The 14,367-nt window shown below is 42.8% G+C and overlaps 2 protein-coding genes across 6 annotated transcripts in view; one reads left to right on the plus strand and one right to left on the minus strand.

The window, feature by feature from the left end:
* Positions 1–4,388, minus strand: part of AIDA (axin interactor, dorsalization associated) — a 57,058-nt gene extending 52,670 nt beyond the window's left edge. For 3 of the 4 annotated variants that reach the window (XM_044001167.1, XM_044001165.1, XM_044001166.1), the window contains exon 1: positions 4,093–4,388. In XM_044001167.1, coding sequence (XP_043857102.1) covers positions 4,093–4,388 — 296 coding nt within the window. Of the gene's footprint in view, positions 1–2,849; positions 3,789–4,092 lie in introns of those variants that run through there. The other variant, XM_044001168.1, reaches the window with a different exon arrangement.
* A 43-nt stretch (positions 4,389–4,431) lies between these two features.
* BROX (BRO1 domain and CAAX motif containing) overlaps positions 4,432–14,367 on the plus strand; it is a 28,442-nt gene continuing 18,506 nt past the window's right edge. The window contains exons 1-2 of one of the 2 annotated variants that reach the window (XM_044001163.1): positions 4,432–4,790; positions 8,785–8,924. In XM_044001163.1, the coding sequence (XP_043857098.1) occupies positions 8,824–8,924 (101 nt within the window). In that variant the 5' untranslated portion in view covers positions 4,432–4,790; positions 8,785–8,823. Of the gene's footprint in view, positions 4,791–5,190; positions 5,299–8,784; positions 8,925–14,367 lie in introns of those variants that run through there. The other variant, XM_044001164.1, reaches the window with a different exon arrangement.

Below are 14,367 nucleotides of genomic sequence, written 5' to 3' on the forward strand. Positions count from 1 at the left end.
AAGGTCCCAGTATAATTTCCAGGGATTCTGTAAACTTGGATGGGAAAAGAATTATACCTTTATTTTCACTAACTTCTAACCTAAATTTAGCATTTCCTTCAATTATCTAAAAAGACTACTATGAGAAGGGGGTTAGAGACTTCACTAAACTACCACAGGGGTCTGTTACACACAAAAAAGTTAAGATTGCTATTCTAATCCAACTCTTATTTTATATAAAAGACAGGCTCAGAGAGGTCATTGCTAGCTCAAAGTCACCCAGGGAATAAGTATCAATAGCAGAATTTGAACTCAGGTCTTTCTGCTCCACATCTGGTCATCTTGCTCCTGAATACCAACGAAAGGAAGTTTTGTATTTTGAGGTAGATGATACTAAGTTAAATGCAGAAAACAGGAGTATGTTTTTAGAAGACCACATCCCTACAGAATCAAATTAAGTACAAAGAGTGCCAAACTAATAACTCTGGAGATGAATGAAATACTTTAATTTACCCATTTCATTCATAACATACTACTCCCTTTTCTACTATTTGTAGATTTGTTAACATTTCATTCACTCAACAAACATTTGTTAAGCTTCTACTATGTGCCAGGTATTATGCCGGGAATACAAAGATGAAAAAAAGAATAGCCCCTGTCCTCAAAAGGCTTACATCCTGTCAGGGGGACAACACGTGAACATAAAAGTCAGCTCAAATCCCACCTTCTGCAGGAAGCCTCTCCTAGCTCCTTCAAGTCTTGGTGTCTTCCCTTCTGAGATTACTTTCAATTTATTCTGTATATATCTAGTTACCTATATGTAGTCTCTCTTATTAGAATTAGCTTTTGTTTTTTGTTTTTTGTTTTTTTGCAGGGCATTGGGGGTTAAGTGACTTGCCCAGGGTCACACAGCTAGTAAGTGTAGTGTCTGAGGCTGGATTTGAACTCAGGTACTCCTGAATCCAGGGCCGGTGCTTTATCCACTGCACCACCTAGCCGCCCCTTTTGTTTTATCCCTAGCATTTAGCACAGTGTCTGGCACTTAAATGGTTTTTAACCTATTACAAATTATTATAATTTATATTTATACCAATTATAAAAGTAATTTAGGGGAGGGAACACTAGCAGCTGGGGAGACCAGGAAAGGTCTCATGTAGGGGAGGTGATACTTGAGCTGAGTTTCAAAGGAAACCAGGGAGAGATTCTAAGTGGTGGGATGAGGAAGAAGTACATTCCAGGCATAATAGAAAAATGCCCTAAGACCACAGGAACTAGAATATTGTAAAGAACAATTCAACAAACATTTATTAAACGCCTTCTACCTACCAACCACCGAGGTGTTCGGTATTTTGAAAAAAAATGATGTATATTATGCTTAGGTTGGAGTCAATAGCAAAGGGCTTTAAATGCCAGAGGAATCTGTAATGAGTCTGTAAGATCCCAGAGGAAATAGGGAGCCAGTGGAGTTTAGTAAGCAAATCCATGCTTTAAGAAAATTTCAATGACAGCTTTATAGAGGATGAAGTGGGATAGGAAGTGAGCACTTAAGGCAAGGGGAACAATTAGGAAGCTATTCCATCAGTACAGGTGAGAATCAAGGAGGACTTGAATGAGGGCCATATGATAGAAGGGGTATGGATGTGAGAGATGGTATAAAAGTTAAATGAACGAGACTGGAAGCTGAATATGTAGGATGAGGAAAAGTGAGGAGTTGAGGATAACTGAGGTTGCAACCTCGGGAGACTAGAAGAATGGTGCTATTCTCAACAAAAATAGAGAAATCTGGGGAAAGGGTGGGTTTGGGGAGAAAGATGATTAATTCTGTTTTAGACATGTTGAGTTTGAGGTGCTTACAAGACTGAAACGTCCAATAGGTATTTGGTGAAGGGTGGAGCTCAAGAAAAAGACTGGGACTGGATATATGCATCTGGGAATCATCCATGCAGAGAAAATTGAACAAGCTGGAGCTAGTGAGCTCACCAATAGAGAATGTAGAGAAAGATAAGAGAGCCCAGACAGAAGAGACTTGAGATATGCCCACATTTAGGGAGGGTAGGATATAAATGATGATCCAGCAAAAGAAACTCAGAATCTCTCCATCCATTCTGAAGTGTCATTCATCAAGTCCCCTTCTATTTCAGTAGATACTTGGCCAAAAACATGTCATTCACACATACTATTTAACATTCTCCTAAGGGACAAAAGATGATTCTCTTTACCAAATCAACAGCAAGTAGTTAAGCAAGGGCTTGAAAACAATAGCATCATGTTTTAATTCCATACAACACTGATCCCTCTACTAAAGAAGGACCTACCATAAATTCTCGGTGATGTGCAGTTTTCTTCAAAAGGCTATTCCAGAGCTACACAATAAGGTTCTACTGACTTGATAAAAGGTTTCAAGTAAGTGAAGTGTGGCCTGGTTGTGACCTATGCCTGCCACAGTTCTCCTAGATTAAACCTAAGTTAAATCTTTCGAAGGTCAGGTGGACAGGTCATTCTGAAAGTCACTAAAGTACTGAAATGTAAGCATCACAACTGAATTGGAAATGTTTTTAATTGCCTATTAGTGTATTATTGCATGAAACCCCTGAAGAATCATTTTTTAAATGGAAACAGTGGAAGTAGAACCCCCCCCCTCCCAAATACACAACAATGTGAATGAAAAGAACAAAAAGAGCTTGACATAAGTGTAATTTCAGGGGGCAGCTAGGTGGCGCAGTGGATAAAGAACCGTCCCTTGATTCAGGAGGACCCAAGTTCAAATCCGATCTCAGACATGTGGCACTAGCTGTGTGACCCTGGACAAGTCACTCAACCCTCATTGCCCCGCCAAAAACCAAACAAAACAAAAACAAAGAAGTGTAATTTCAGTGACCAAGCACCCCGACCTCATCTGAGAAAATACATTTCTCTTCTTTCTTTGCAGAGAGGTACAATGTTGTATATATAGTGTAAGACTGGATTGATGTGTTGGTTAATTTTGTTGCATTTCTTTCATTTTAATGATTTGTTACTTAAAAAATGGTTCAACGGGTAGGGGTTGGGCAAGTGATATATTGGGAAATGGAGGTCAAACAGAAGTTATCAATAACTTTTAATAACATCCCTGAAGCTTTTACGGGAACCCAGAAAGAAGTAACCCGGGTAGGGATGTTCAGGAAGCTGGTACCCACATGGACCCTGCAGCTATCTTTTACCTACTCCATCAACAAACACTGATCGAGCGCCTACTTGGCCTCGGCATAGTATTAGGATGGCTACAGCTGAGGATACAAATCAGAAGACCTATCAAACAATTGCTACTACTCCCATGAAGCTTACGTTCTAACATCCACAAATGAGGGAAAGAGAAGGAAGGAGAGAGGGAGCTAGCAGTTGGGCAGATGCTGGGTAGAATTCGCATTTTTGCTTTCAACCCTCCTCGAATCCGGAGCTGACTCCACCCAAAGGCACAGAGAAAGGGTGTGGGGATGTGGAACTCGAAGCCTCGCAAGTAACAGTTTCGGAAACTGAAACCACAGCGAGGTGTATTGGGAAAACGCGCTCCTCCGGGAAGGGCCAGGGGGAAGGTTGGGGGGGGACCCCGGGGGGGGACCCCCGGGGACGCCCCAAGCGCCGGCAGGGCGCTCTCCCGGCCAAACTCGCGACCACCTCCCTTCCGATTTTTTTTTTTTAAATCTTTCTTCAGATTAGGGATTGAGCGCCGCAGGAAGCGGGCATCCAGGCTCCGGGACGTGGGCGGGGAAGGTCCAGCGGGATGCGCGGCCGAGGAGTTTTCTTTACAGGGGCGGCCACCTGCAGGGCCTCTGCGAAGGAAGGAAGAAGGCGGGCAGTGGGCGAGGGAAGACCGGCCCAGGGCGGGAGGCAAAGGCCGGGAGGGGGGACCCGCCGGGGCTTAGGGGCAGCTACCCCGAGGGAAGGGCGGGGCGCGCCTACTTGTTGAATGGTCCCGGCCCGTCCGAGGAAGGGCCGAGACGGCCTCCTGGGACAGGTTCGGGCATCCGCAGAGGCGCCGCCAGCCCGCCCCGGGGGCAGCGACCAAGAGACTGGGGAAGGAGAAGGTGGGGGGGGCGGCCCCTCCGGGCCCAGCTCCCAGGGTCAGCCACTCACATCTGGTACTCGTCTATCGCCTCCACCAGCTGCCCCCACGAATCGAAGTCGGCGCCCCTCCTGAAGCTGGCGCCCCAGCGCTGCAAGAGGCTCCGGGTCACCTCCGACATGGCCGGTCCCGTCCCCACCCTGCCCCTACCCGAGGGTTCTAGGGAGCCATGGTCCCCGGCTCGCGCCGCGGCATCCACCGGGCTCCGAAAAACGGCCTCAGTCGCCGCCGCCGCCAACTCAGGAGCCGCCCAAGCCCATTTGCCGCCACAGCCAAACTTTGCGGCACTGGAGGAGCCGCCCCTCATAGGCCCCGCCTCCCGTGTTAGGTTGAGTCGGCCCCGCCTCCCCGGAGTGGCCGGGAGGAGCCTGAGGCCGCCATTGTTATTGAGACACCTGAGCCTCCCGGAGAAACCCGAAGAGCTCCTTTGCTCTTGACCTAAGGGAGGGGCCACCACCCGACTTCCGAAACCCTAAAGTGAGGGAGAGGAGACGGACGGAGGGTTAAGAAGGGGCTGCGCGGGCCACCGTAGCAACGATCTCCGGGGGGACGCGGGTTTCCGCCGGGTTGTTTATCATGGCTGCGGGGGCCACGTGACCTTTGCTCAGTCTCCGGAGGTTCTCCGTTTCCCGTAGTCCTGTTGCATTTAAGTCTCGATATTGTCTCCACTTCCCCGGAATAACTGCTTCACGGTTCTCTGAGAAGCCTGGTGAGTGTGACGTGTCTATTATTAATTGTTTTCCACCCCCCCCACCCCGCCACACGCCCCAGTCATCGAAGCTCCCCTCCCCATTAACACACTCGGTAAGGATGGGGTGTCTTAGAGAAACTATTTTTCTCCTGTCTCTAGTCAGGAAACACCCTCCCTTAGGCTGCGCTCCTTACTACCAGCCTTGCCAAGAGCCACTTTACACATTGGGCTCACGAGGCATTTGACAGCCCTCTTAAAGGTTCGCGAACGACGATCTCGGCTTGCAGTAGCCTTCCCCTGCCTTCCGCAGTTGATGCTCTCGGCTTTCGATTGGAATGACTCCCCGGCTCTCCCTACTTTCCCCGTGTCCAGCTGTTTGTGCTGGGGGTTTGGGGGCGGGGAGAAAACGTGAGAGTACCTTCCTATCGCGCAGGCGCAGCTTGTCCAGCTTGTAAAGGGCGTGGGATAAAGAGGGTGTGGGAGAAGGAAGAGGTGAGTAAGCCGGAAGTGGTGGTCCTGCGCCCAGGTGAGTTGATACTCCATAGGGAGCACCCATCCTTCTCCCCTGCTATATTTCTGCCCTCTATCCATCCCGAACCTAGTCCTTTGGAGAAGATCTTGTCCTGGGTCCTAGTTTGGTCCCAGAAACAGGGGCAGGTGCGTTGACTCCAAAGATGACCCTACACCTACCGACCGTTCCCGAGAATTTGCCGATGACCGACGAAGGCTTAGGGAAAGTTCTGGGGAGGCGGAGGCAGGGAGTCCTTATTCTTTCGTGTAACCAGGGGCTCTCCACCCGCTGGATGAAGCCAGTGCACCCCCTTCGCGGAATATTGCTTATTAATGCATAAAATAGTATTCTAAGAGAAGGGAACTCGATTGAAAGAGTTGTCGGACCCCGGGTTAAGAACCACTCTCAAGCAAAAGACTGGGTTTTGGACATATCCCTCCAAGACTCCACCTGAAATTGGAAGAAGCACTGATTTTATTACAGCCAAATGTATACGTAGTCCATTTAGTCACTAGAAGGCACGCATATTTGTGTGGATGAACATGAAATATTACACAATTAAGTTGTAGGTGAGATTTCTCTATGAGTAGATTGTTAGTGTCTAGTGAGTTGTAAGTTCCCAAAGGGATGATTCATGTGTTTAGTTACGAACAATTTTTGCTTTTTATTGGGGAAATTAAAATTTGTTCAAGAAAGTTTCTACTATTTAAAAAAGTGAATTTTTATAAACCAGATGTATTCTAACGAAGCATGTTGACTGACTGGAAAGGGTGTTCGGAAGGTACTTTTCCTCTCATTAGGTGATAAAGAACCCTTTTCCAAAATGTCATAGAACTACAGGATAAATATCATAATCATTGAGTAGTGGATAATACAGGTCATACACCTTACTGGCTAAATTCAGTGGTAAAAAGATGCCTGTGAATTTTGTAAACTTAATTTTAAACTCACTAGGAAAGCTTCCAAATTAAAGAAGCTCTGGCCTCTTAAATTTAGCTTATTTGTAAATGTTGACTTTCATTAATTGAATTTAGTTTTGTTTAAAGTTGAGTACACCTAAAGGATACTATACTGGTGAATAGTGATCTTTTTAAAAAATATCTCTGGGGAAGAAGATTCAGCCCAGAAATTTAATGTTTTAAAATTCTTTTTTTTTTTTTTGGTGAGGCAATTGGAGTTAAGTGACTTGCCCAGGGTCACACAGCTAGTAAGTGTCAAGTGTCTGAGGCCGGATTTGAACTCAGGTCCTCCTGAATCCAGGGCCAGTGCTCTATCCACTGTGCCACCTAGCTGCCCCTGAAATCCTTTTTAAGAATAAAAGTGTCAGAGGTTCAGCCTAGATCGCATCTGCTTAAGTTTCTTTCCTCCCAAAGAACATCTGTTCACAGATTGCCTGCCTCTCTTTGATATTCAATTAAGTAAAAAGTGACATTTTAAAAAAAGTACTCTTTTTCAAAGATGGATATTGTCATTCTGGCATGGAGTAATCTGGAAAGGCAGTGTAGTAGTACTGTGGCTGCTTCCAAGTCAAAATCTAAGTTTAACTCCTACCTCTGATACTTATGTGTGTGACTTGGGGCAAGTTACTTAAGATCTGTATGCCTCAGTTTCTTTGAATTTAAAATGAGGGGGTTGGACTTAGATGCCTTTAAAGTCCCCTGGAGCTCTTTATCAATGATCCTGTTAGAAAGCTTTAGGACAGGTACTGACATTTAAGAATGTTTCCAGGGGCGGCTAGGTGGCGAGGTGGATAAAGCACCTGCCCTGGATTCAGGAGGACCTGAGTTCAAATCCGGCCTCTGACACATGTGTGACCCTGGGCAAGTCACTTAAACCCCATTGCCCCGCGCAAAAAAATTAAAAAAAAAAAGAATATGTTTCCAACCTTATAGGATAAATAATAGACAAATAAAGATTTAAAAAGGCATCTAGGCTTTTTAGAGGGAAAAAGACAGGTTGCAGTTGAAACTCTTTGGCTTATGAACTTTACCTTTAGCCATTAATGCAGAAGGTAAGTAATTTAGATCAGTATCTTTGATTTCGAATTCATTTTATATAGCTCTTTAGTGTAATGGGAAGTATGTTAGGAGCTATGGATTCAAATCCCTTATCTTATATTTAGTCCTGTGATGTTTGACAAGTTATGGGATTATAGAATCAATCACTTCCTCTGCCTCATTTTCCTCATCAATAAAATCAGCAATAATATTTACACCATCCAAAGTATTAAGAAGAGAAAGCATTTTGTAAACTTAAAGTGGTATAGAAATGAGTTGTGCTGGTATTTTTAAACTTCAGCTATAACTGGTTTTGTGCCAGTCAATAGTTATACCATCTTAGTAGCAATAAGAAAAGCCAATAAGGATTATTGATTTTGAACATTTTATGGTGAGGCTAACTGAAGGAAATATTCCCAAATTGTGGGTTTATTGACAAAATGTCTTTTATACACTACCTCCTGGACTAATTTCAAGATAACTGTTGGTCATGCTCCCCTTTATATTCTTCACTGTCAGGGAATCTTTTAAGCATATACTTTTTTTTTTTTTAAGTGAGGCAATTGGGGTTAAGTGACTTGCCCAGGGTCACACAGCTAGTAAGTGTTAAGTGTCTGAGGCCGAATTTGAACCCAGGTACTCCTGACTCCAGGGCTGGTACTCTATCCACTTCGCCACCCAGCTGCCCCAAGCATATACTTTTACTTTTCAGCTGATAGAATGTAGAAGTCAGTTTTTTAAAAATAGTATTGCATTTGAGTGATTAGGTTTGTAATTTTTAAAAAATAAGTTATAGGGGGCAGCTAGGTGGCACAGTGGATAAAGCACCTGCCCTGGATTCAGGAGTTCCTGAGTTCAGGTCCAGCCTCAGACACTTGATACTTACTAGCTGTGTGACCCTGGGCAAGTCACTTAACCCCCATTGCCCCGAGAAAAAAATAAATTAAAATTTTTTTAATTAAAAAAAAGTTATAGATATAGTAAATAATATTTGGCAAGGTTTTTTAATTTGTTTTAAATGGTGGTCTCATCTTTATTACTGATGCTGCAAGGGAAATTTATCATAGAGAAAATATAGATTTGCATTCCACTGATGAGATACATGAAAAACAAGTATGGAAACTGCTATTTCCTATTAGAATAAAGATTTAAATCAAAACAATAATAGTTGAGCTGTTGTTATAGGTTATTTGGAAGAACAGTCTCCATTTGTTTGCTTTTGCTTCCTATAGCAGCTATACTGGGTCAAGTAAATTCAGTATTACTTTGCAAACTACAATTAATATAGGACAGGGTCCAACAAATTTTTTGTAGACCTAATTTAAATATAGTACAGTCTTTAATAGAAAAACATTTCAGAAGTATATCGTAAACATGAAAAACAAAAATAATACATATTTTAAAATTTCTATTTTAACACTAAAAATGGTTGGAGAGTTCACTTTATAAAATATTTCATCATTAGCATTCAGATCTGTACTTTTTTTCCCTCCTGTTTGTTTAGGTTTCTTTTACATAGATCTATAGAAAACATCTCAAGAAAATGACACACTGGTTTCATCGGAACCCCTTAAAAGCCACTGCACCTGTCTCCTTTAATTATTATGGTGTAGCTACAACTCCTGCAGCTTCAAAAATTTGCAAGTAAGTTTGAATTAGATTCAATATTTCTTGAAATACTATGCTTTGTTCATTTTACTGTGCTGGGTGTTGTGGACAATATAGAATAATATGACATGTACTTAGTCTCAACAATTGTACTTTAGTTGGAGAGACAACATGTGAAAAGTTAAACTCCCACATCTTAAAATTTCATACCTTTGAGATCTTTTGGCTTGTTTTTTTTTCCTATTTACATAGGAGAAGTTATACTTTGCCAGAATAGTTAAATTACATTACAAAAGTTAAAGAAAACAGTGCAAAAGATGTCAAATCAGCATATGATTAATTTGCTAGCAATAATGTGTTATAAGTTGAGAACAGAGGTTTAAAGTAATCTGAGAAGGCTTCATGAAAGAAGGAGGGACTTTATGTTAGGTTTCAACTGGGCAGAGAGGCAGAGATTGGGCATTCCAGGTTTGGAAAAAGTATGTATGAGGCAAGTGATGATTGTCAGGCTTGGAGTTAGGAAGACCTAACTTCAAATGTCACCTCAGATATTTACTAGCAGTGTATAGTGTAGACTAGATGGTCTCTGTTGAGTTGTGTAACAGTTAAAATTAACGTAACTGAGGCACAAAGTTCTAAGCACAATTTATGAGTAAAGTGTGAATTTACCAATAAATAGGATCTCCGCATCTTCTGCAAAACTGAGACTCCAAATGGGGGTGGGGGGCAGCTCTTTTTTTATGATTTTTGGGAGTACAAAATAAAGAACAGGACTTTGTAGGTGGGGAACAAGTTACAATTGGTTAAAAGAGTTCAGCATCATGAATGGTGAAATCAGTATGATTGGTTAAGAGCTGAGGTATGGGGAACAATTTGATTACTTAAATATTGGGAATCAGGGACCAGCAACAGCCCTTTCCTTCCCTCCTGTAACTAAGAAATGTCCATTGTTTTAATAAGGTAGAGATAATGGACCAGACATTCTTGAAGGATAGCTTGGTAATGTAAAGATACTAGACCATACTCCCTGATGTCCCCCAAGGATAGCAGATTTCCTTGAGAAAAGAATAGAACTGTGAATAACTGATTTCTTAACTCCTTAGAGACCAGCTGAATTTCTGAACTGTAAGGGCCAAATTTTAATTGGGTGGCTCACTATAATATTAGGGTTCAGAAAATACTGAGAGACCTCTGGGTCCAAAGTTTCCTCCCTTCCAAACTGCCTTTTTTAATTATTTCTCCCAGACAAATAAGAAAGGAAATTTACAGCCTCTTTTCTACAAACAACACGGGTGAAGTGAATAAAGCCAGGGACTACAAGGAAGGGAATAGAGGAAGAGAAAATGAATAATCTCCCTGGCTCTAGCAAAGACTGACTCAAACCCCAAACTTGTTTGCTGCTCAGCTAGCTCAAAGAGCTTCCTCCCTTCCACTCACCACCACCTGGGGTCCATAGTTTTTCTCTTTCTTTCCTTCTTTCTTTCTTTCTTTCTTTCTTTCTTTCTTTCTTTCTTTCTTTCTTTCTTTCTTTCTTTCTTTCTTTCTTTCTTTCTTTCTTTCTTTTGTGAGGCAATTGGGGTTAAGTGACTTGCCTAGGGTCACACAGCTAGTAAGTGTGTAAGTGTCTAAGACCGGATTTGAACTCAGGTCCTCCTGAATTCAGGGCCAGTGCTCTATCCACTGCATTGCTCTATCCATTGTGCTGTGCAGCCCCTCTCCAGTTCGTGCTGAAGCTCTCTCACACAGCTCTTCTCTCCCCTCTTTTTTGCCTCTCCCACAGGAACAGGAGGTTCTTAGCCATGCTGAGTCTCCAATTGGTTCAACATACCCCCTGGGCTGTCCCCATTATAATTTGGCCAGGCCTTTGTAGGCATGGGGAACTACTAGAGGAGGCTTAGATACTTAGTTGTTCTTTTCTATAATCCCTTCAAGTACACACCTATCTTCTCTTGGCATTTTTCAAGATTACATCTTTTCAGTCTGACCATAATGAAGCAAAGATGGGGTGATGGAAACCCCAAATCACAATTAATTTCTTACAGTCGTGTCTGATTCTTCACGACCCCATTGAAGTTTTCTTGGCAGAAATACTGGAGTGGTTTGCCATTTCTTACTCCAGCTCATTTCCCAGATGAGGAAACTGAGGCAAACAGGGTTAGGTGACTTGCCCAGGGTCACCCAGCTAGTAAGTGTCTAAGGCCAGATTTGAACTCAGTAAGAGGACTTTTCTTGACTCCAGGCCCTTCACTCTACCCAACTGTGCCACCAATCAATGAACTATAAATAGGATCAGTTAAAGAGACACAGAATCAATATGATCATTTCAATTCTAAAATCCTCAGATTCTATGTTGAGCTGTATCATTATACTTCATCCACCTTAGTTCAATCTCACTTAGATTATCGAAACAGTCTCCTAATTGGTCTCCGTTTCATGTTTCTCCCCACTCCATTTCTTCCTCTCTGGGGTTGCCAACATGATTTTCTTTACAGATCGATCTGATCATGTCCCTCTTCTGCTTGATAAACTCTAGCAGTTCCATATTGCCTCTAGAATTAAATACACATTCTATTTATATTTGCAACCTGGCTCCAACATCTTTTCAGTTTCATCATGTGTTATTCTCTCACCCGAACTTTGCCATAGAGCAAAACTGACCTTTCTCTCCCCTATTTCTGACATTCCATTTACTGTTCATGCTTTTGTACTGACTGTCCATGGAATGTACTTGCTCCTTACCTCTGCTCTCTTCTATGGGTTGCTCAGTAAGTTAGTATTGATTAAGCACTTGCTGTGTGCCAAACTGGGCTAAACACTAGGGATACAAAAGGAGGGGAGGGGCCTCACAGTAAGGAAGTCCCTCCTCCCCAGGAACTCCCAGTCTAATGCTGGAGACAACATGCAAACAACTGCACTGATTCCTTTGGAATCATACAAGACAATATCAGCTCACAGTGGTGGTCACACCTCATCCGTAATACCCTGGGACCCTCATAAATGGAGGGTGGAAAGCTCCTCTCAGAACCTCTAGCTAAGAAGGGCTCCCAGGTGAGCCCTCTCTTTATTTCCCACTTGGGGCTGCTTTCCTTCCTTCTCAACTCCCACCAGATACCCTTCTTTCCCCATCTTGTTCCCCTTATTCCTTACTCTCCCCACCCCTACACATACACTTTTCAGTTTCATTTTGTGTGTCTTCCTACATTAAATTGTAAGCTTGTTGAGGATGGGCACTGTCATTCATGTTTATAGATGCAGTGCTTGGCACAGTGTCTGGTCTCTACTGTGCCCCAAAAAGCTCATTATTTGGAAACCTCATCATCCTGTAAAATCTTATTAGCCTTGGTACTCCTCTTCATCTCCACCTTCTGCCTCTCTGAATGGAGGGTGGGGCCATGAAGTCCAAACCTTCATTTTAGAAGATCCTCCCTCCAGTCACCCAGCTTTACTACTCTGGGACTGCTCCAACTGACTTCTCCACCGGGCCTCAGGGTCAGAGGTCTCCTCTTTCTCTCCCCCCCTTTCAGTTTCCTTTCATATGTTGTCTTCCCCCATCAGATTGTAAGCTCCTTGAAGGCAGGGACTATCTTTCCAGCTCTTAGCACTGGAGTGAGTGCTTAATGAATGTTTATTGACTATTGACTAAATGTTTATTATTGACTGACTGAACCTAGGTATTGACGTAATAAATTGAAGACAATCTCAGAAGTCCAGCACTAAAACTAATGAGGATTGGAAAGGCTTCTTTGCATAAGATGGGACTTTAGCTGAGATTTCAGGGAAGCCAGTCAACCAAGATAAGGAAGAAAAGAGTTTTAGGCATGGGAAACAGCTCATAAAAATGCTGGGAGGGGCAGCTAGGTGGCGCAGTAGATAAAGCACCTTCCCTGGATTCAGGAGTACCTGAGTTCAAATGCGGCCTCAGACATTTCACACGTACTAGCTGTGTGACCCTGGGCAAGTCACTTAACCCCCATTGCCCCGCAAAAAAAAAAAATGCTTGGAGACAGGAAATGGAGTATCCTATTCAAGGAACAGCAACAAGATCAGTGTCACTGGAGAGTAAGGTATAAGAAGACTGGAATCATGGGGAAGGGGCCAAGTTAGGAAGGGCTTTGGAAGCCAAACAGCGAATTTCATATTTGATTCTAGGTAATAGGAAGCTGCTGGAGTTTATTGTAAAGGGTGGATGACATGATCAGACCTCTGATTTAGAAAGATCAATTTGATGGCTGAGTGTAGGATGGATTAAAAAGAGTAGAAACTTGAGACAGGGAGACCAAGTAGAAAACTAGTACAGTAGTCTAGGTGTGAAATGATAAAGGTCTGCAGGAGGGTGGTTGAGGTGTCAGCAGAGAAGACATAAGCAAGAGATGTTACAGAGGTAGAAACAACAGGCCTTGATCAGTTGACTGGATATGGGAAGGTGAAAGAGTGAAGAGTTGAGGATGAGACCAGGGTTGTAAGCCTAAGTGACTAGGAAGATGGTGGTACTCTCAGCAGTGATACAGGTTAGGAATCGGGGAACAGTTGAGGAGAAAGATCAATTCTTTTTGGTCATGTTGAGTTTAAACTGTAGGACTTCCATTTGGAGATGTCTAAATGTGACCCCCCCCCCCAATCCAATTTACAACAAAAACAACTGAAGCAGAACTCCAAGCATGTATTCATTTTATTAGGGAGATTGGTAGTCCCTAAGCAATTGGATCCAAGACTCTCCTCTGCACTCAAGGATCTTTCTGCTTGAGGAAAGATTGATTTGATAGGTATTGAGAGTACCAAAAATAGAATGTGGGGATACAGTTACAGGATCAGTCAGTTTCAGAGCTAGGGAGGCCTTATGGTTGGCTAAGAGACATGTCCATCAGTCACCAGCTCTCATAGTACATTCAGTGGGGGAGAGGATAGAATAAGGCTAAAACATAAGTTAATATAAAGCTTTATAATAGGCCTAATATTTTATGGAGCCATGGAAATACCTTTGGATTTGGTGTTAGAGGACCTAGATTCAAATATTGTCTTTGCCACTGATTACTGTGTGACTTTAGGCAAGGTATGAGGCTCTGTTTCTTGCCTCAGTTCCCAAATCTGTAAAATGGATATGTTAAGGTAGTTGACCTTTTACTCTGAATCTGTATTCCTGTGACTGAATCTTGAAGAACACACATAATTGGGGATGGTAGAAGGAAAGGGGTTCCAAAAAACACTCAAAAGTAATAGTGAGCTTGAAGAGCTAGAATATTGTAGAAGTCAAATGAATTTCAGGGACAAAAGTAGTTATCTGTGTTACACTGTGCTACATAAATGTATTTCAATCCTCACAAAATTATTACTGTAAAAATCATCCCCAGTAGTCAGTTTCTTTCTGAAACAAAGTCCTGTTTCATGTCTTTAGTCTTCTGGTGGTATATGGCTATGAGCTATGAAATATTATGGGCTTCAGAGAATTAAAATTAAGCATCACCCAAATGATAGCGGAGAG

The sequence above is a fragment of the Dromiciops gliroides genome, chromosome 4 (genome assembly GCF_019393635.1).
Source record: "Dromiciops gliroides isolate mDroGli1 chromosome 4, mDroGli1.pri, whole genome shotgun sequence".
Lineage (NCBI taxonomy): Eukaryota > Metazoa > Chordata > Mammalia > Microbiotheria > Microbiotheriidae > Dromiciops > Dromiciops gliroides.